This window comes from Nerophis lumbriciformis, linkage group LG06 (assembly GCF_033978685.3).
Source record: "Nerophis lumbriciformis linkage group LG06, RoL_Nlum_v2.1, whole genome shotgun sequence".
In the NCBI taxonomy this organism is placed as follows: domain Eukaryota; kingdom Metazoa; phylum Chordata; class Actinopteri; order Syngnathiformes; family Syngnathidae; genus Nerophis; species Nerophis lumbriciformis.
The window spans coordinates 38,515,087-38,536,432 of record NC_084553.2 but is presented as its reverse complement, the minus strand read 5'-3'; the positions used below and the strand labels follow the sequence as shown (position 1 = coordinate 38,536,432).

The window sequence follows — 21,346 nt, the reverse complement described above, 5'->3', positions numbered from 1 at the left end:
ACAATATACAATACAAGAAATTTGTCAAAACGTCTAGTTTTAAAAAGATAAAAAAGCAGAATTTTGATTGAGACTGGCAGAGAAGTAACAATGTAACATCTTTATTATTGCAGTTTGTTGTGGCGTACAACTACACTGCGTAATACTGCATTATTGTGTAGCTACTAGGGGTGTGGGGAAAAATCAATTCAAATTCGAATCGCGATTCTCACGTTGTGCGATTCAGAATCGATTCTCATTTTTAAAATATCGATTTTTTTTTAATTGAATTGAATTTTTTTTTTAAATCAATCAATCCAACAAAACAATACACAGCAATACCATAACAATGCAATCTAATTCCAAAACCAAACTCGACCCAGCAACACTCAGAACTGCAATAAACAGAGCAATTGAGAGGAGACACAAACACGACACAGAACAAACCAAAGAAACAAAAATGAATATTATCAACAACAGTATCAATATTAGCTACAATTTCAACATAGCAGTGATTAAAAATCCCTCTTTGACATTATCATTAGACATTTATAAAAATTTAAAAAAATTAACAATAGTGTCACAGTGGTTTACACTTGCATCGCATCTAATAAGCTTGACAACACACTGTGTCCAATATTTTCACAAAGATAAAATAAGTCATATTTTTGGTTCATTTAATAGTTAAAACACATTTACATTATTGCAATCAGTTGATAAAACATTGTCCTTTACAATTATAAAAGCTTTTTACAAAAATCTACTACTCTGTTTGCATGTCAGCAGACTGGGGTGGATCCTGCTGAAATCCTATGTATTGAAAGAATAGAGAATCGTTTTGAATCGGGAAAAAAAAACGTTTTTAAATCAAGAATCGTGTTGAATTGAAAAAAAAAAATCGATTTTGAATCGAATCGTGACCCTAAGAATCGATATTGTATCGAATCGTGGGACACCCAAAGATTCACAGCCCTAGTAGCTACATTAATAGGTCAGTACAATGGAACCTCGATTTACAAACCCCTCATTGTAGGACCTTTTCAATTTACCAATCACACACACCGAATAAAAATATGCTTTGGTTTACAAACCTGGCCTCAGTGTACAAACGTTTAATCCACCCATTGCGTGTGTCGCACCACAGCCATTTTGTGCCCAGCAGCACAGCGACTGTGGGGAGGTTTATCAATCTCCGGTGCTTATTCAGTCAGCACAGTACAAAGCTGCTGTTAGGCACAGTGCTACTTTGTATACTTTTAAGTGTTTTTGAGCATTTTTACAAACATTTTTGAATTTGTTTCTAGTTTCTAGTTTCTAGCACAGTATGTTATGGACAAGTAATGTGTGTTTTGAAAAATTCAGTAGGTAGCCACAGTGTTGTTGACACTCTCTCTCCCTTGAACTACATGCAAAGAAGATTAACTGACAAGGTAAGGTAGATTTAATTTTTTTATTACTAATCTTGGTAGCAACCTGACTGTTTAAGTTAAGGAGTTTTATCATTTCAAACTGTGAGTACACCTTAGGGCTAGTGCAGACTTGGGCATTCTGCGGCCCGCGGGCCACATCCGGCCCTTTGTGCGTCCCTGTCCGGCCCGCGTGAGGCCAATCATAAATTACAAAATAAATTTAAAAAAGTATTTATGTCGAGTGTGCAATACAACGGTGCTGCTTTTGTTTTGAAAAGCGTTATTTGTATTACTTCCGTGTGGACGTATGCTCGTGCGTGATTGTGAGTGAATGTGAACAGCTGCAATCACAAATTACAAAATAAAGTTTAAAAAACATCTATGTCGTGCGCGCAATACAACTGTGCTGCTTTTATTTTGAAAAGTGTTATTTATGGGCGTATGTCCGTGTGTAACCTGTGAGTGAAGGTGCGCACCGACAAGTGATGCACGGTTACTCCCGAGACGCTAAAAAGAGAAAAGCTGATGACGAATAGCGTGTTTTCAACAAGACATGGACTGCCAAGCAACATTCCCTCTAAGGTGCGCGCCTGCGCAATTGCGCACTGCTCAAGCGTCCTCTGCGCATAGCAAATATATACCGCGCACCAAATAAAATCCCATCTGAATTCTAAACAAAGTAAACACATTTATTCTGTGTAATTTTGCAATGCAACTCTGAGTGACAGTGACAACAAGCGGCCCTAACAGTGTTCGTCAACACCGTTCAATTGAACACCGTTCAATTACTGTAACGTCTATCGAGATGCTTCGAGGACAGGAATTATATTGATCCCTTTATTGAGCAAAACTGTTTATATTCGGCCATAACCACACCAACAACATGAGTAAAACACTTCTATCTCGAAAAACTAGTCATTTTATGCCGTACAAACCAGGCCAAAACCAACTTGTCATCTGTCACCAACACCATAGCACTAAGCCACTGGTGCGTTTATGGCCACACAAAAAGTCGGACAACTCAAACACCACACAAAGTTGCACTATGACTCCTCAGTCATACGTGTGCTTATTTTACTGTCATTTATTATTAATGTTAATTTATTTATGTTAATCATGGAACGCTGTTACTCGAGAAAGTTACAGGAATGCACACTTCATCCTATGCTTACATTTAATTGTGCAACATGAGGATGTTTAACGGGAACTAAATGTGATCTCTGAAAGGGGTACAAATGATTTCCAAAGCAGGACCCCCACCCAGACATATTGTACAACACTAATCCATAGCTTATGAAAAACAAGATTTATTTTATTTTCATTACAAGTGGGCCAAATCACTAATATTAAAAATAATCTCATGAAAATTACTCGTCTCATTTGAGTGTTATTATACAAGATTGGTTTGAGACAGGTGTGCTGCTGGTATTGCCACGTATGATGTTGCTCACATGTGCTCCACTGAATGCTCAGGGAGTTTTTGTGTTTGCTCACACACATGAACAATTAGAGGGAACATTGCTGCCAAGTATTTTATTACAGAAATTAAAGGTAAAGCCGTGTGCTTAATGTGTGGTACACAGGTTGCTGTGTTTAAAGAATATAATTTGAATCGCCACTACATGACGAAGCACGAGGAAAAATACCAGAATCTGTCTGATGAAGCGCGCGCAAGAGAGGCTGATGCGTTGATGGTAAAACTGCAAACCCAACAAGGACTTTTTGCCATATTTCACACCCCCAGAGATGCAGCCGTCAGGACAAGTTTTGTCATTTCTCACAAAATCGCCAGAAAAAGTAAAGCGTTTTCTGACGGAGAGTTTATTAAGGAGTGCTTATTGGACTCTGTTGCGCTGATATGCCCGGAAATTTGGAGCTTCAGCTAAAGAACAGAACGGCCGACTTTGACCGTTTTTCGCTGGCTTTGGATGAGAGCTGTGATGTACGTAACACCGCCCAGCTGCTCATCTTCTTACGTGGGATAACTACAGAGTTTCAAATCACGAAGGAGCTGGCAGCCATGCAGTCAATTAAAAGGGACAACCACAGGTAATGACTTGTTCACATAGGTAAATGCGTGTTTGGACATGTTAGGACTGAAATTGGACAAGCTGGCAGGTGTGACAACAGATGGTTGTCCAAATCTGACGGGGAAAAATGTTGGACTTTTAAAGAGGATGCAGAATAAACTTTAAATTAACCCTGTGCAGAAATTGACATTTTTGCATTGTATTATACATCAGGAAGTGTAGTGTAAGACAGTGTTAAAAATAAAACCATCAAAAGCAATCTGCTTTTGGTATACAGTTAAGTTAGGTTAAATGAAAGTATTATTATTATTATTATTATTCATTATTATTATTATTATTATTACTATTATTATTATTATTACTATTTATCTTACGGTAAATATCTAAAATAATATTGAGCAAAATTTAATTGAAATATTGTCGATGTGGCCCTCCAACAGTGCTCGGGTTGCTCATGCGGTCCCCGGTAAAAATTAATTGCCCACCCCTGGGCTAGTGACAGTGTGTGTGCCTATCGGCTGAGCAGCTGCAAATGAAAACAGTTTAGCTAATTGTTGATGTTTTGGCTTTGTTATAAAATAGAAAGTTGATTCATCTCAACTCACTTGTTATGTTTGTTTGATATATAGTATAACATAGTATAGTATAGGAAAATATATCATAGTATAGTATACTATTACATACCTGCCAACTTTTGAAATCAGAAAAACCTAGTAGCCAGGGTCCAGGGGCCACAGGCCCCGGTAGGTCCAGGACAAAGTCCTGGTGGGGGGTTCAGGCTTCGCCCCCCGACGCAAAATGATTGATTGCATTCAGACAGGTTAAAATGTTGCTAAAACCATCACTTTTCTATCAGTCACAGTGACTTTTCAAAACAAAAATATTACAGCAAAAATCATATGGGTTGATTGACATGTTTATTCTGTAAGCTAACTTCAATAGTTTGAAATTATTTTGACAGTTAATGCCAGTTATCCTGTCAACCTTTCACAAGACTTCAATTTGTTAATTGAAAGTATAAACAGTATAAACACTTTTTACAGTAAACAAATGGTAAAACAGTACTAAACAATTCCATTAAAAAAAAAATTGGTGTCATTATTAACTTTCTGTCCAAGCTTGTATAATCTACTGCCTTGTTCAATTGTAAAAAATATTCTGTGCCTAAAATTCACATTTCTATCACAATTATCATACTGTAAACATGGTAAGCTAACTTCATTAAAATTAATAGTCCTGTCAATAGCATGGAATTACAATTCAAATGTAGTTTTTTTGTAAGCCTTTCAAAAGAATTCAAAATATGAAAAATTAATGAAAATTAATTTAAGCCATCAGACACTTGAAAAGTGGCACATCACATCTCTAATGTAATCATTTTAACTTTTCAACAGAAATAGCACTGCAAAAATATTAAGGACATACTTCTGTATTTTGGTAGTTATGCTGTCAACATTTAACAAGATTTCTTCAACTTGGACTTGAAAGCATAAATAGTATAAACACTTTTAACAGTATAACAGTACTAAACAATTCCAATAGATAACATTGGTGTCATTACCTTTTTGTGGCTAAAATCCAAATTTAGCAACGGCATTAGACTTAATAATAATAATAATAATAATAATAATAATAATAATAACTGGGATTTATATAGCGCTTTTCTAAGTACCCAAAGTCGCTTTACATGTCGACTTGTGTTTTTTTGTCCCAACGTGGTCTTTTACATCGCTAATTCCTCCGTGTCCGATCGAAAAATCTTGTCTGCACAAGGTGCAATTCGCGTAGTTTTCACCCTTTTTGGAACGGATAATTATTCCCGGATAGGCTTTTGAATATTCTTCACGGAATGACTGCAGTTTTCTTTTCGGTTTAAGACTCGTTTGCGATTTTTCTCCGGCTGATTCCATGATCGTTCGCTCGTTTGGAAACAATGGGCAACAGGTGCCTCGTGCTTGGCAGCGGTGCTATAAATAGCCTCGCGCATGGCATTCGGAATGGCTCGATAGGAAGTTACGGGAAGCAGTGTTGATTGTGATTGTTGTTACGCGATTTCGTGAATAAAACTTAAAAAAAAAGAAAAATTTTTAATTAATGAAAAACCGTATTTTTTATCACTGCAACCGTAACCCGGAATAGGTTGATGAAAACCGTACTAATTACGGGAAAACCGGAGTAGTTGGCAGGTATGCTATTATGTGCAGTACACTATATGTATAGTACTGCATAGCGCTTTATATTGTGTTCAAAGTGTACAATATTTTACTTTCACAGACTTTTTTCAAAGCTGGAATCCATTATTCATGTTTACATGGTTTCTTATGGAGAAATTTGCATCGATATAAAAACGTATCTATTTACAAAACCGGTTCCAGCTCTCTGAGCTGCCACCTTAACGTGGTAGAGGAGTTTGCGTGTCCCAATGATCCTAGGAGCTATGTTGTCCGGGGGCTTTATGCCCCCTGGTAGGGTCTCCCAAGACAAACTGGTCCTAGGTGAGGGACCAGACAAAGAGCAGCTCGAAGACCTCCATGAAAGATAAAAACAAAGGCCCCAGATTTCCCTCGCCCGGACGCGGGTCACCGGGGCCCCCCTCTGGAGCCAGGCCCGGAGGTGGGGCACGATGGCGAGCGCCTGGTGGCCGGGCCTGTCCCCATGGGGCCCGGCCGGGCACAGCCCGAAGAGGCAACGTGGGTCCCCCCTCCAATGGGCTCACCACCCATAGCAGGGGTCATAGAGGTCGGGTGCGATGTGAGCTGGGCGGCAGCCGAAGGCAGGGCACTTGGCGGTCCGATCCTCGGCTACAGAAGCTAGCTCTTGGGACGTGGAACGTCACCTCGCTGGGGGGGAAGGAGCCTGAGCTAGTGCGCGAGGTGGAGAAGTTCCGGCTAGATATAGTCGGACTCACTTCGACGCACAGCAAGGGCTCTGGAACCAGTTCTCTCGAGAGGGGCTGGACTCTCTTCCACTCTGGCGTTGCCGGCAGTGAGAGGCGACGGGCTGGGGTGGCAATTCTTGTTGCCCCCCGGCTCAGAGCCTGTACATTGGAGTTCAACCCGGTGGACGAGAGGGTAGCTTCCCTCCGCCTTCGGGTGGGGGGACGGGTCCTGACTGTGGTTTGCGCTTACGCGCCAAACCGCAGCTCAGAGTACCCACCCTTTTTGGATTCACTCGAGGGAGTACTTGAGAGTGCTCCCCCGGGTGATTCCCTCGTTCAACTGGGGGACTTCAATGCTCATGTTGGCAGCGACAGTGAAACCTGGAGAGGCGTGATTGGGAAGAATGGCTGCCCGGATCTGAACCCGAGCGGTGTTTTGTTATTGGACTTTTGTGCCCGTCACAGATTGTCCATAACGAACACCATGTTCAAACATAAGGGTGTCCATATGTGCACTTGGCACCAGGACACCCTAGGCCGCAGTTCCATGATCGACTTTGTAGTTGTGTCATCGGATTTGCGGCCTCATGTTTTGGACACTCGGGTGAAGAGAGGGGCGGAGCTTTCTACCGTTCACCACCTGGTGGTGAGTTGGCTGCGATGGTGGGGGAGGATGCCGGACAGACCTGGCAGGCCCAAACGCATTGTGAGGGTTTGCTGGGAACGTCTGGCAGAGTCTCCTGTCAGAGAGAGTTTCAATTCCCACCTCCGGAAGAACTTTGAACATGTCACGAGGGAGGTGCTGGACATTGAGTCCGAATGGACCATGTTCCGCGCCTCTATTGTCAAGGCGGCTGATTGGAGCTGTGGCCGCAAGGTAGTTGGTGCTTGTCGTGGCGGTAATCCTAGAACTCGTTGGTGGACACCGGTGGTGAGGGATGCCGTCAAGCTGAAGAAGGAGTCCTATCGGGTTCTTTTGGCTCATAGGACTCCTGAGGCAGCGGACAGGTACCGACAGGCCAAGCGGTGTGCGGCTTCAGCAGTCGCAGAGGCAAAAACTCGGACATGGGAGGAGTTCGGGGAAGCCATGGAAAACGACTTCCGGACGGCTTCGAAGCAATTCTGGACCACCATCCGCCGCCTCAGGAAGGGGAAGCAGTGCACTATCAACACCGTGTATGGCGGGGATGGTGTTCTGCTGACCTCGACTGCGGATGTTGTGGATCGGTGGAGGGAATACTTCGAAGACCTCCTCAATCCCACCAACACGTCTTCCTATGAGTAAGCAGTGCCTGGGGAGTCTGTGGTGGGCTCTCCTATTTCTGGGGATGAGGTTGCTGAGGTAGTTAAAAAGCTCCTCGGTGGCAAGGCCCCAGGGGTAGATGAGATCCGCCCGGAGTTCCTTGAGGCTCTGGATGCTGTGGGGCTGTCTTGATTGACAAGACTCTGCAGCATCGCGTGGACATCGGGGGCGGTACCTCTGGATTGGCAGACCGGGGTGGTGGTTCCTCTCTTTAAGAAGGGGAACCGGAGGGTGTGTTCTAACTATCGTGGGATCACACTCCTCAGCCTTCCCGGTAAGGTCTATTCAGGTGTACTGGAGAAGAGGCTACGCCGGATAGTCGAACCTCGGATTCAGGAGGAACAGTGTGGTTTTCGTCCTGGTCGTGGAACTGTGGACCAGCTCTATACTCTCGGCAGGGTCCTTGAGGGTGCATGGGAGTTTGCCCAACCAGTCTACATGTGTTTTGTGGACTTGGAGAAGGCATTCGACCGTGTCCCTCGGGAAGTCCTGTGGGGAGTGCTCAGAGAGTATGGGGTAACGGACTGTCTGATTGTGGCGGTCCGCTCCCTGTATGCTCGGTGCCAGAGCTTGGTCCGCATTGCCGGCAGTAAGTCGGACACTTTTCCAGTGAGGGTTGGACTCCGCCAAGGCTGCCCTTTGTCACCGATTCTGTTCATAACTTTTATGGACAGAATTTCTAGGCGCAGTCAAGGCGTTGAGGGGATCTGGTTTGGTGGCTGCAGGATTAGGTCTCTGCTTTTTGCAGATGATGTGGTCCTGATGGCTTCATCTGGCCAGGATCTTCAGCTCTCACTGGATCGGTTCGCAGCCGAGTGTGAAGCGACTGGGATGAGAATCAGCACCTCCAAGTCCGAGTCCATGGTTCTCGCCCGGAAAAGGGTGGAGTGCCATCTCCGGGTTGGGGAGGAGATCTTGCCCCAAGTGGAGGAGTTCAAGTACCTCGGAGTCTTGTTCACGAGTGAGGGAAGAGTGGATCGTGAGATCGACAGGCGGATCGGTGCAGCGTCTTCAGTAATGCGGACGCTGTATCGATCCGTTGTGGTGAAGAAGGAGCTGAGCCGGAAGGCAAAGCTCTCAATTTACCGGTCGATCTACGTTCCCATCCTCACCTATGGTCATGAGCTTTGGGTTATGACCGAAAGGACAAGATCACGGGTACAAGCGGCCGAAATGAGTTTCCTCCGCCGGGTGGCGGGGCTCTCCCTTAGAGATAGGGTGAGAAGCTCTGCCATTCGGGGGGAGCTCAAAGTAAAGCCGCTGCTCCTCCACATCGAGGGGAGCCAGATGAGGTGGTTCGGGCATCTGGTCAGGATGCCACCCGAACGCCTCCCTAGGGAGGTGTTTAGGGCACGTCCGACCGGTAGGAGGCCGCGGGGAAGACCCAGGACACGTTGGGAAGACTATGTCTCCCGGCTGGCCTGGGAACGCCTCGGGGTTCCACAGGAAGAGCTGGACGAAGTGGCTGGGGAGAGGGAAGTCTGGGCTTCCCTGCTTAGGTTGCTGCCCCCGCGACCCGACCTCGGATAAGCGGAAGAAGATGGATGGATGGATGGATGGATGGATGGATGGTTCCAAGAACCAATTAGGTTTGTAAATCGAGGTTCCACTACAAAAACAATGTAACAAAAATGTAACACCCCCAACACTGGAATTATATGGAACTCTAATGTCATTGCAAACTTCTGCATATTTTACTTTAAATATAGTTTGTCCAAATGAGTGCTGTGAAATGTTACTAAAAGCGTTTTATCTTGAAGTGGCCTAAGACTTTTGTGCAGCATTACAAATATAAATGCCATTCAAAAGAGAGCAAAACCATTATAAAGAAAACAGTAATGCGTGAGAAATTTGATAGAGTTGTAGTCTGAATATAATTAGATTGTGCAGGTGGACTCAATAAAGGGGCAAATGGGTGAGTGTTTTGTCACTATTACGGTAGTCTTTTTGTCTCCACTTACATTGTTGTCCAGCAGCACAGTTTCCTTAGTGGCGCTATGAGCCAACAGGTACTTGGAGTGAAAGAGCCGGCCGTCAAAGCTATGCCAAGGCATGAGAGCGGCGCTGGGCAGCGGGCAACCGCTGGCACAGTTGGCTCCCAGCAGGTGGCTCAGTCCTCGGACGTACAGAGAGCCCAGCTGGACCGCGCGACTGCAGAGGAATGGCAGCTGAGAGCAGAGAGAGAAAAGAGGTCATAATTGTATTTGCTTGGTTACATAAACACACATGCTTACACACACACACATCACATCTTTGGTTGGATGACTGATGTTTTGTTTGATCTTCTGTCGCAACACTGCGTTAACCATTCCATAAAAATGGGACCCATTACCTCCCTGCTTGGCACTCAGCATCAAGGGTTGGAATTGGGGGTTAAATCACTCAAAATGATTCCCGGGCGCAGCCACCGCTGCTGCCCACTGCTCCCCTCACCTCCCAGGGGGTGATCAAGGGTGATGGGTCAAATGCAGAGAATAATTTCGCAACACCTAGTGTGTGTGTGACAATCATTGGTACTTTAACTTTAACATATGTCACTTTTCTTTCCTGAAACAACTACTTCCCTAAGCACTGCACAGCTAATTGGTATGCTTTAAGTTGCGAGCCAAAATTACAAGCTTCCCCGCCGCTAGCTGGCGTAACGAATGTCACTGTGACGCCTACCAGATCCGCCTCAAAACATCCAGTTTTACTTGCCAACAATAGTTTATAGTTACAGATATAATTTTGTTTTCCAACTATGAAAAGGAAGGAAGTGAGTGTGAAGGACAGTCCTGAGAAGGTGAAGTGGGTGATATTCGTTGAATTAAATAAAGAAATCATCAAAAACACGACCACCCATGTAGCCAACCTGACGAAGCAGTTCAAGCGTCATCACTGCTGGTCTCCATCATATTGAAGCAGAATGAGATGATAACACAAGCCTGCATGTTGAAATTATTTACTAAACGGCTGAAATGTATCCATGAAAATATGGAGAAGCTGCTGATGGTGTGTTTGACGGAGGAGCCGAAAAATATACTTTAGAAATCTGCTCTCCAAGATAAATGCTGTACATTATTACATTGCTCCATAAAGCTACTGTAGTTGTTTGTAGTACATTATATTGCATTGGTTTTTCTTTTTAAAAAGTATGGCTCATGTTAAAACTGTGCTGTTTTATGGGGAACAGTACCAATTAAATTAATTGCAATTCATTTTAATGGGAGACATTGGTTTAAGATACCAGCGTTTTAAGTTAGGAGCTCCATCATAGAACCAATTAAGCTGGCACGTTGTGGTACTACTGTATTACTAATACAATTACTATTGGCTATATGCATTTATTAAGGAGATGCATTTGACACAACACATTACTACTGCTAGATAGATAACTTTATTGTCATTGTACACAATATACAACAAAATTGAGTTGCTCTTCAAGATTGTGTTTAAAAAGTGATTGTAGATTCCTAATTAAGCCTTAGCTTGACGCTCCTCTACTTTCTCCTGCTCCTCTTGCTGCGGCAACAACAAACAAAACTTCAGACGGTCCTCTTCGTTTTGTATCGTTTACTTGTCACTTAATTATTCAAAAACGTAAAACAATAACGATGTGGGAACAAATGAATGTCAAAATGAAGCGAGTTTGTTAAAGTAAAAACGAGTTAGAAAAAGTAAGAGTAAGAAAAAGTAAGAGTGAGGTCAAAAAACTGTGTGGCTCAATTCCCCCGCACCTGACTGCCATTACCCATAATACCTTGTGTCCAAAAACCCACCTACCACACAGATCCTTCCGCCATATATGCAATCAAACAGTTACGTCATCAAATTATTTAGACAAATGTAATAATTACAAATAAAGTGTACCCTATGATTATTCTAAGCATGCAAATAAAGTAAATAGTCCCATTTTGGCTGAATAAACAAATAGCACCTTCCATAAAATGTAAATTAACTTAAACAGCATTTAGGCTCCTACAGTGATACTTGCCCAAAGCATGGGTAAAAATAACACACCGCACACGTTTGGTTTTGACTATAAAGAACGCTACATTTCCTTATGCTTCATATTAATGACAATAAAGCATCTTGTTCCATCTTAAAAGTCAACTATCCAATTTTTTTTCATAGCGCACAGAGCACATTTTCCCTAATTACAGCATTTTCAAGCAGTCATGGGAACATTGGGAAATATTTTATTCACTAATTTTATAAGGGAAATTGTTATTTTTATCATCATTTGTCTACACATGGGCTAAAATCCTCACGGTTTACATTATACTTAGAATAATATCAAGAAATCAATTATTTAAATGTGGACTTGCAGTGGAAAATATTTAGATTAACTTAACAAATGTGACTTGCTGCTGTTAAAGAGGAGGAGGTAAAGACTATGTTGCACTATGTTGCAAATGCCCCGGCAAAGTGCAAACTAACGACAATGTCAGAAGTCAGTGGCATGACAACAGGCAGATGTCCGCTGTGTGTGCATGCACACTTTATGCTCTCACCTGTCCTTCTGGATGGAAGCCCTGATATCTCTGATAAGGTACACACACACACACACACACACACACACACACACACACACACACACACACACACACACACACACACACACACACACACACACACACACACACACACACACACACACGCCCTGGATGTCACCTGCTTCCAGTCAAACACAGCTTCACACACTGAAAACAATGAAGCAGTGGACAGACGCACAAAAAAGCTTGAAGCACTCAAAAACAAACAGACACAAAGGCGACTGAAAAAGTAAAAAGAATAAGAATATGAGAACTCACAAAGAACAGAAAGCTGAGTATGTGTGTGTGTTAGAGTTCAGTGGGGCAATGTGTGTTTGATGTAAATAGCTCCATGTGGTGAGCGTCAGCCAGGACAGACGGCGACTGTCGCAAGCACACACGCATACACACAGGCACGCAGCCCCATTAGGAGAAATGCTAAATGCTGCAACGATACCAAGGCATCTCAAACCATGCATGTCTCGTTTTCAGGGATGTAATGGTATCAAAATCTCACGGTACGATACTATAACGGTATTAAATAATAAATAAATAAATGGGTTGTACTTGTATAGCGCTTTTCTACCTTCAAGGTACTCAAAGCGCTTTGACACTACTTCCACATTTACCCATTCACACACACATTCACACACTGATGGAGGGAGCTGCCATGCAAGGCGCTAACCAGCACCCATCAGGAGCAAGGGTGAAGTGTCTTGCTCAGGACACAACGCACATGACGAGGTTGGTACTAGGTGGGGATTGAACCAGGGACCCTTGGGTTGCGCACGGCCACTCTGCCCACTGCGCCACGCCGTCCCACATTAAAGCCACTGTATGATATTATTGTGGTATATGTCCAAACAAAAAATACTTTAAAATGCCATAGTGTGTAAAAGGAAGCGGCAGGAATGCTTAGGATAAACACACTTACTGTAATTGAACATAACAATAATGGTAAAATGAGGGCGGTGTGGCTCGGTTGGTAGAGGGGCTGTGCCAGCAACTTGAGGGTTGCAGGTCCGATCCCCATTTCCGCCATCCTATTCACTGCCGTTGTGTGCTTGAGCAAGACACTTTACCCACCTGCTCCCAGTGCAACCCACACTGGTTTAAATGTAGCTTTAAGATGTAGATAATGGGTTTTACTATGTAAAGCACTTTGACTCGCCACAGAAAAGCATTATGTAAATACTGCTAATCATACTAGAAACATTTATTTCAAGTGCAAATGGTCCCTAGTGTGTGAATGTGAGTGTGATATGTTAGTGTGAATGTTGTCTGTCTATCTGTGTTGGCCCTGCAATGAGCTGGCGACTTGTCCAGGGTGTACCCTGCCTTCCGCCCGAATGCAGCTGAGATAGGCAACCCCCGCGACCCCGAAAGGGACAAACGGTAGAAAAAGGATGAATGGATGGCAAATAATTGTGCAGGAACATCCACTGCTTCAAGCAAATATAAAAAAAACCTACAGTTGAGTGTCTTTACAATGACAACGTAAACATCCAGTGTAAAACAATCATGTTCACTTTAGTGTCTTTCAACTTTTACTTTGTGACAACCAGTGTCCTCAACAGTTGACATCTTTATAAAAGTCTACAATATGCTGTTTTTGAGAAAAGTTAACTGACAATTTAACTTTTAATGATGTAAATACCTCACAAACTGATTTTTGGCTTCAAATATATTTTCTGAGCGACGGTTTATGAGGTGGCGACTTGTCCAGGGTGCTGCCTTTCATCCGAGCGCAGCTGTATAGGCTCAAACCCCTCCGCGACATCAAGACAGACAAGCGTTGGAAAATTAATGGATGGATTGAGGATTTATCAAGAAGTTTTTCAGTATACTCGTATTTCCCGCGACGTACAGTTTTTTTGGGGGGGGATTTCCTCCCGTGCGCTGCGATGTGACCGGCTGGCTGTGTCGTCTTGGAAATGCTCGAGATGACAGTGGTGTGCTTTGCTTGGCTGAACTCAGACTTTCTTACCTCCGCCAAAGAGGTTATATGGTTGCCAGGGTTTGTTTGTCTGTTTGTTTGTAACAAAACTCCAAAAGTTCTGGACAGATTTCGATGAAAAGTCCGAAAACAACAAAACTTCTCATCTACTACGAACTCACTTCACTTCCTGCTTACATTGTCCACGCTCCCACCTTGCCGGTCCTGTAGAGGATTCTGGGGGATGTAGTTTATTTCAGACTCAGCCACCGCTAAAGCACCAGAAAAAAACTACACCAAGTTTTTGTTTGATACCGTCACACATCATGTCATTATTGTGTAGACTTTGAAACCGAAATACTGTGGTATCCACAAAACCGTTACACCTCTACTAAATTTACAACAAGGTAAACTCACACACACTTCCTCAATAATCTCGATTAATATACTTTTACATTACAACAAACATATACATGTCTGCCACAACAGAGATGCTCAGGTATTTTATTCTTGTGTGTGTGTTATTGTAGTAATAGTTTGTGGTGGTACATAACTGCACTGCATCATTCATACATATTTGTTACATCTTTTTTCCCCTCTCATGTAGCTAACTAAGGTAATCAAGAGATGATACAGTTCAGGTCTACACCGCTATGAACTACAACCACAAAAACACAAATCAATCATTGATCCAAACTGCTTATTATTGTCTTTGCAAAGGCAGAATATTTCAATACTGACTAATATACTATAATATGCAAGTATGCCTAATGGTCTGTATATATAGCTGCTTTCACTTTGTATATCTTAAGAACATGGTGCAAAAGTAAATCATGATCTTTTAAAATGTATACAAAAATACAAATAACTCCATTTACATAACAAGGCCAACTCTAATTGTTTGTTTGTTTTTCTCAAGAGATGCCCATTCAGGACCTTATCTGTGTTTTCAGTCTTTTTTTAAGTCTACCCTGACTAGAAACCTTTTGGGAGCCGTGTTTGCTAAAAGAGGTGCATGTTTACTGTAAAGGGTACAGGGCCATTGTTCTCATGCATTGGAAAACGTAACACAAATTGGGCTTGTTATACTAAGCGTGTACGTGTCTGACCTTGATCTGTTGAAGCTCTTGTGGAGATTTATGGCTGAGACACACAGCCTGACTCAGGTACGCATCCACGTCCTCTGAACATAAAGATGGTACCTACATAGAGACAGAGAGAGATGTTTTTATTTAGTATATGGTTTACGAATTCAATCTCGCACTTGTGTGTCTTCAGTCTGTTTGATCTGTCCTCAACAGGAGAAAGCTACAATGCCTGAATGCAGCAAAGAGGGCAGCCAGTGTGTGTGTGTGGCGTGTTCAAAACAAACAAACCCTCAAGCTATTTAAACAGACGAGTGACAAGCGAATGTGAATGCAGTGGTCGTCAGACAACAACAGCCACTGTTGTCTGTCGGCCCGTCCGCTCAACTTTGCTTGTCTACCCACCTAACTGACCCTATAACAAGCAGCCCCCTCTGTGGTAATGTTGTTTTTTGGTCTAATTAAATCACAGTTGCGAAGCCAGCAGGTGACAGTTGCTCCGATAAAAATCCATCTGGAAGCCTGAATGTGATGTAAATGAAGAAATTAAGTGTTTGGGTGCTCATCAGTGTGATTGTTGACATGTCTGCGGCTAAAATGGTCACTCTGGGTGATGACAGCCATGCATCAAGTGTTTAACACTACATGTGTACCAAAGATGGCAACAGCTCTAATATGTTTGTCACAGATGTCGGTCTCAAAATAAAACCCTACTAAGGTGTCAGCAAACACATTTGGTGTTTTTGTAGTTCGTTCACGACAATCACCCAATTTTCCCCATAAACACAACCATTACCAAGACTAAAAGACAACAACATCGTGATTCAATTATTTATAAAAGACATATCATGTGCAGCTGCCAGATATTGTGAACCAAGACCCATAAAACAAAGCAAAATCAAGTTAAACTCAGATTTTCTAATTGTTCCGGTGCACAAAATACTGGTTTAAATATTAAGAGGTAGCATTAGGGCCAGACTGAAAATACAATTACAATGAGAGTCTAGCTCAGGGATAGTCAACTTAATTGTTTTGGGGGCCACATTTCCTGAAAGCAAAGGACCGGGCAGCCGGACTTGTCACTTCACTATTAATCCTATTTTTTATATTCTGGACAACTAGCCTCAACGGTATACATTTGATTGTGGTCTATTTCTATGTCAGAGTTACAGGACTCTAGTGTAATTCTAGTGTAACTAAGAATCTACTGCAAACATGTAAGTCTTCCACAAATTTTAAAAACATAGCTCGCAAGCCAATAGTTTTAATAGCCCAAACGATTAAAAAAATAGAGGACCTAAAATGGAACATTGAGGAACGCTACTAGGACAGTATAACTAAGAAGTTGAACAAATAACTACTGGACTTAATCTGAAGTAAACAAGCTACAACTCCTTTGTTACAAAAATCACATTACCTAAAAACAATGTAACTGCCAAAAAGGTAGAGGACTTGAAGGGGTGCCTTTTGGAACGCCTCAGTTATGGATATTGCAAGTTTGGAACCCAGGGTTCTATATTTGCTAGGAAGGTTAAACTGTTAATGCAAGGATCTGCCAATGTGCTTAGAGTGGTCCAACTTCCTCTATACAACAGGAGCACTCTAGTGTTTTAAGGAATTTGCTGCAAAGTAATTGTCTCCCAAGTTTTGAACTGAACTCAGGATCCGTATTTGGCCGCTGGACCGCCAGTTGAATAGTCCTGGTCTAGATATTACAGGAATAAAGTAGAATAAAAAGTAGTGATATATCAATTAAAAAAATCATAAAAATATACATGCATTGCCAACACTACTTGCATGCAGAAGAATATTACTCCCTTGGAAATCCTACACACCACCAAAATTGTCTTTGAGGATGAGCGATTTGATGCATTTTATCAAGTTAGAAAAAACTAAATAGTCACTTAGGGAATCAAGGGATAAATTATTTTTTTCCTTAGTTTTTTTTTCTACTAACACTTCTGAGCAGTCAGTATTTTTAATTATGTTCACTAGCTAATTAAGTAGAGATTACACAGCCACATAATACATACTTTATTCACATAGAGAGAGATACATACTTAATCATCAACAGTACGAATGTGTATTAATACTTAAACTGTAGTAGCACTTTATTAATTTTTCACCTTTTACTTGCGTATTAATTTTTTTTTTCCTCTTTGATTTGTCAGTAGGGGGTTAAGGCAGGCCAGTCGCTTGTGGGTTTTGTTAACATCATTCTTGATAGTAAAAAAAGAGTGTTGTTTATGTAGTATGTCTTCCCTTTTATGTAAGTGCATATACTGTATGCATGATTGCATGTATACGTTTGCACAATAAATGCTAAAGAAAAAAACATTACTAAACAAATGTATTATCTAATCCTGTTATTTTATTCTCGTAATGTTACTATATTTTCATTTCAATGTGGCCCTAATGTTTCTTATAACAATATTACATTGAGGTTTGGATGATGCAAAGTACAGAAGTGTAAAAGTAAAGATTATTTTAACAATTCTGCTATAATCCCTTCTCTGGAACTAGAGCAGGTGGCCGGAGACGAGGAAGTCTGGGCATCCCTACTTCAGACTGCCCTTGTGACCCAGATAAGCAAAAACAAATAGATAGATAAAGAGATGGTATTACCAATCAGTACCATTTGGTTTTACGCTTTTTTGCTACAAAATAATTACAACTAGCACTACCTGGAGGGCAATGTAGGTAACCAGACAAAGAGCAGCGAGCAGAAAGTCTTCGATGGCTCCATGCAACTCAGCAACCTCCTGGCAGTTGAATATCGAAAAGAAGCTCGTTAGACGAAGAGTGGAAACGTCAGGTCCAGAACCGAACCACAGAACGTCCAGACTGGGTCGTTCACCTACAAAACCAGAAAAAAGGATAACACTTGGGTGTTTGGAACATTGAATGCATGTGGCATGTAAGGCAGCAACAGCTGTGGACTGGTGGTACTGCAACTACAAAGTGACAATTTTCAGGGAGCAATGTAAAACTTAAAAATAAACTTAATTCACTAAACACAAAAATAGTTTTGTAAACAGTACAGTATGGCATACATGGAAAGCTGGCGAGGATGGGCTGAACCATCTGGGGCTCTTTCAAAGGGTTGCCTGGGTAGACAAACCATTCTCTGATGGCTGGAAGTTCCTCGCTTCCGCTGTCTAAAAATATAAAAAGTCAGGATAATAACTTTAAGATGCACCTATGTGTACAATAAAGACAATAGAATGAGCTTTTATACCATTAGCCCTGCTAAGCAGTAGCAGACTATAGATGTGTTGTCTGCAGGTCTTATAGACCACAGCCTGAGGTAGCAGTTCATCCTCTTCCTCATCCTCCAGACTGTTGCTACATTCAATCAGTCCATTACACAGAATATTGTAAACCATGAAACCCTGTGCAGACATATGCTGTTCTCTACATGCCTAAAAAGATCAAAAAGTGAAACATGGTCAGAAGCACTCAAACTCCTGTAGAGCACATCACAAAAGTGACTACACCCCTCACATTCTTGCATCTACTTTGTTATATATTTTCAAGGGGCAATAGTACAGTATATAAATGAATCATATGTATGTATATATATATATATATATATATATATATTATATATAATAAATATATATATATATATTATATATAATAAAAAAAAATAAAAAAAAAAAAATATATATATATATATATATATATATATATATATATATATATATATATATATATAATAGGATGAGTTCTGTCAGACAATAAATATTTTAATCACTTTTGCATTTTGATTAATCACGAATAATTACAGAAAATTACTTGTGTACGTAATTTAAATTATCTTTTTTTTTTAAATACCCTCGTATTGTGACACAATTGCAATTTTATTGTCAGAATGTCAAACAGGAAATCTTTTGAAAATGTTTTATTAGAATTTATTTGTTCACAACTTGCTAACAGTTTTGTATAAAGTACTGTCAGAAAATTTGCCACATGAGGTATGCATTGACACACACACTTAGATACCCATCCACAGTTAAGATTAAGGAGTTCATCTGTGCTTACACATAATTAATGCGATAATTTTGGTGATTGATCGCATGGGTTAACGCATTAACTTTGACAGCCCTAATTAGGATAAATGATAAATGGGTTGTACTTGTATAGCGCTTTTCTACCTTCAAGGTACTCAAAGCGCTTTGACACTACTTCCACATTTACCCATTCACACACACATTCACACACTGATGGAGGGAGCTGCCATGCAAGGCGCTAACCAGCACCCATCAGGAGCAAGGGTGAAGTGTCTTGCTCAGGACACAACGGACATGACGAGGTTGGTACTAGGTGGGGATTGAACCAGGGACCCTCGGGTCGCGCACGGCCACTCTTCCACTGCGCCACGCCGTGGCGCAGTGGAAGCTGTACACTGACAACCCAAAGTAGTCAGTGTACAGCTTGGAAAGCTGTCCTCTGAAAGTAAGTCGACACACAGCCATTATTGTCACCTCCACCTTCTGCTTGAGGGTGCCCTGCAGTCCCCAAAATATGAAATTCATGTTTCTCTCAAACAAAATGCAGCTCCCCTGTTGCACCAGCACTTATGCAACCCTATACACCAACACCCGACATTACCGTTTTTGACTGCAGGCAAGACAATAATTCCTGTGTTGAGTCATTTTCAGATGATAGTAAAGCTATACTGCTATAGAAACTGCCTACTACTGTCCCATGAGAAAATAAAATACAATTGTTGCTATGTGAGGTGTGTGCAGTGCACACTTTCATGAGAAACTGAACCAGTGTAGGTACAGTATGTATGGTATTAGACATACCTTTAATATTTCTGGACTGACATATTTCTCAAATGCATGGCCAGAGGTGAGAGGAGGTGCATCATCTTGCTGAGAAGTTTCCTGTATAGGCAGCAAATAGGAGCAAATCCCCTTTTCCAGGAGACATCTGTCTGCAGTGGACAGGGTCAGAGACTGAGGGACAAGCCCAGTCTCGTTCTCCTCTGCATCCCACAAAGAGCTGACAAGCATGGATACAGCGAAGACTATCTGCTCCTTGGGTGCTGTGGCACATTTCTTTCTGAGAAAAAAAGGTGTTTCTGTGTATTGAATAACTTAATATTGCAATCACAGTAATTACAAAATAACCCAAAGTGCGACCTACCTGTATGCTGCCATAGCATTGTTCCTGATAGTGTGCATCCTCTCCCCTGGTACCACATCGTTACCCAGGAGACAAGCCAGCAGCGGTAACTGGCTAACATACAACCCAATGGCTTGGCAAAGCCTCTGCCGGTCGTATAGGACAGTGGTGAGGCTGTCTAAGTGCAGTTTTGCCACCGACAAGTAAGGAGCACTTTAAAAAGGAGAAATAATACACATTAAATCTGGCTGCTTATCTGCATATTTTCAAGCCAATTTTAGTAGTTTGTGACACCAGGAATGAATGTATAACCAGAAGTCAAACTGAAGGCCACCTTTTGCAGGACTCAGCAAAATCATGAAAGTCCTGCAGCATATTTTTCCTTTTACTTCTACTTTTCTATGTTTTGACACCAGAGGGCAGATTTTCAAATGTATATGCTGAATGTTGTAGAATCAGAAGTACTTTATTAATCCCCATGTAGTGGTTTAAAGTCAAACTGTATAAAACACAACACAATAAAATCAACATTTTGAATGGATGTGCTCATTTGCGATAGGTGTCATTGCTGAGCTGGAACCTAGCTTAACTGATTTTGTTGATGTAAAAAAAGTAGTGCTGTCAAATTATTATTATTACTATTTTATTATTTTAATTTAATCAGTTTAATCCCACTTTTAAATTTGGATTAATCATGACAAATCACTGGTTAGTACTTGTTTCCGTGATTTGAATTAACTTAAAAAAGACCAATGCAAGTTGATTGTGAGAATGTCATCCAGGGACATTTCTTTTAATGTTCTACTTGAATGCACATCATTTATTTGCTCAAAACTTGGGAAGAGTTTTATCTTAAGTACCATCAGGCTGTATCTTAGGGTGTAATTTGCCAGCTCGCACTGCAAGTCTCCTCACTCATTATTGCACTGACATACTGTGTGCATTGACCTGATCATTGACCGTACAGCAACCCGTACCGCCTTTCAGGTAAACATCCGCGATTAAAGTAAAGGAGCAGGTACGGTCAAAATAAATTGCGTGATTAATATGCATTTATACATGATTAATGCAAAACA

At 41.6% G+C, this 21,346-nt stretch overlaps 1 protein-coding gene across 2 annotated transcripts in view; it reads right to left on the bottom strand.

The window, feature by feature from the left end:
- The window catches only part of fam120b (family with sequence similarity 120 member B), a 36,704-nt gene that overhangs the window by 12,359 nt on the left and 2,999 nt on the right, over positions 1 to 21,346 (bottom strand). For both annotated transcript variants that reach the window (XM_061964257.1, XM_061964258.1), the window contains 7 exons: positions 20,292 to 20,483; positions 19,949 to 20,207; positions 18,373 to 18,556; positions 18,188 to 18,292; positions 17,819 to 17,991; positions 15,159 to 15,251; positions 9,561 to 9,767 (listed from right to left, as the gene is read on the bottom strand). In XM_061964257.1, coding sequence (XP_061820241.1) covers positions 9,561 to 9,767; positions 15,159 to 15,251; positions 17,819 to 17,991; positions 18,188 to 18,292; positions 18,373 to 18,556; positions 19,949 to 20,207; positions 20,292 to 20,483 — 1,213 coding nt within the window. The remainder of the gene's footprint in view (positions 1 to 9,560; positions 9,768 to 15,158; positions 15,252 to 17,818; positions 17,992 to 18,187; positions 18,293 to 18,372; positions 18,557 to 19,948; positions 20,208 to 20,291; positions 20,484 to 21,346) is intronic.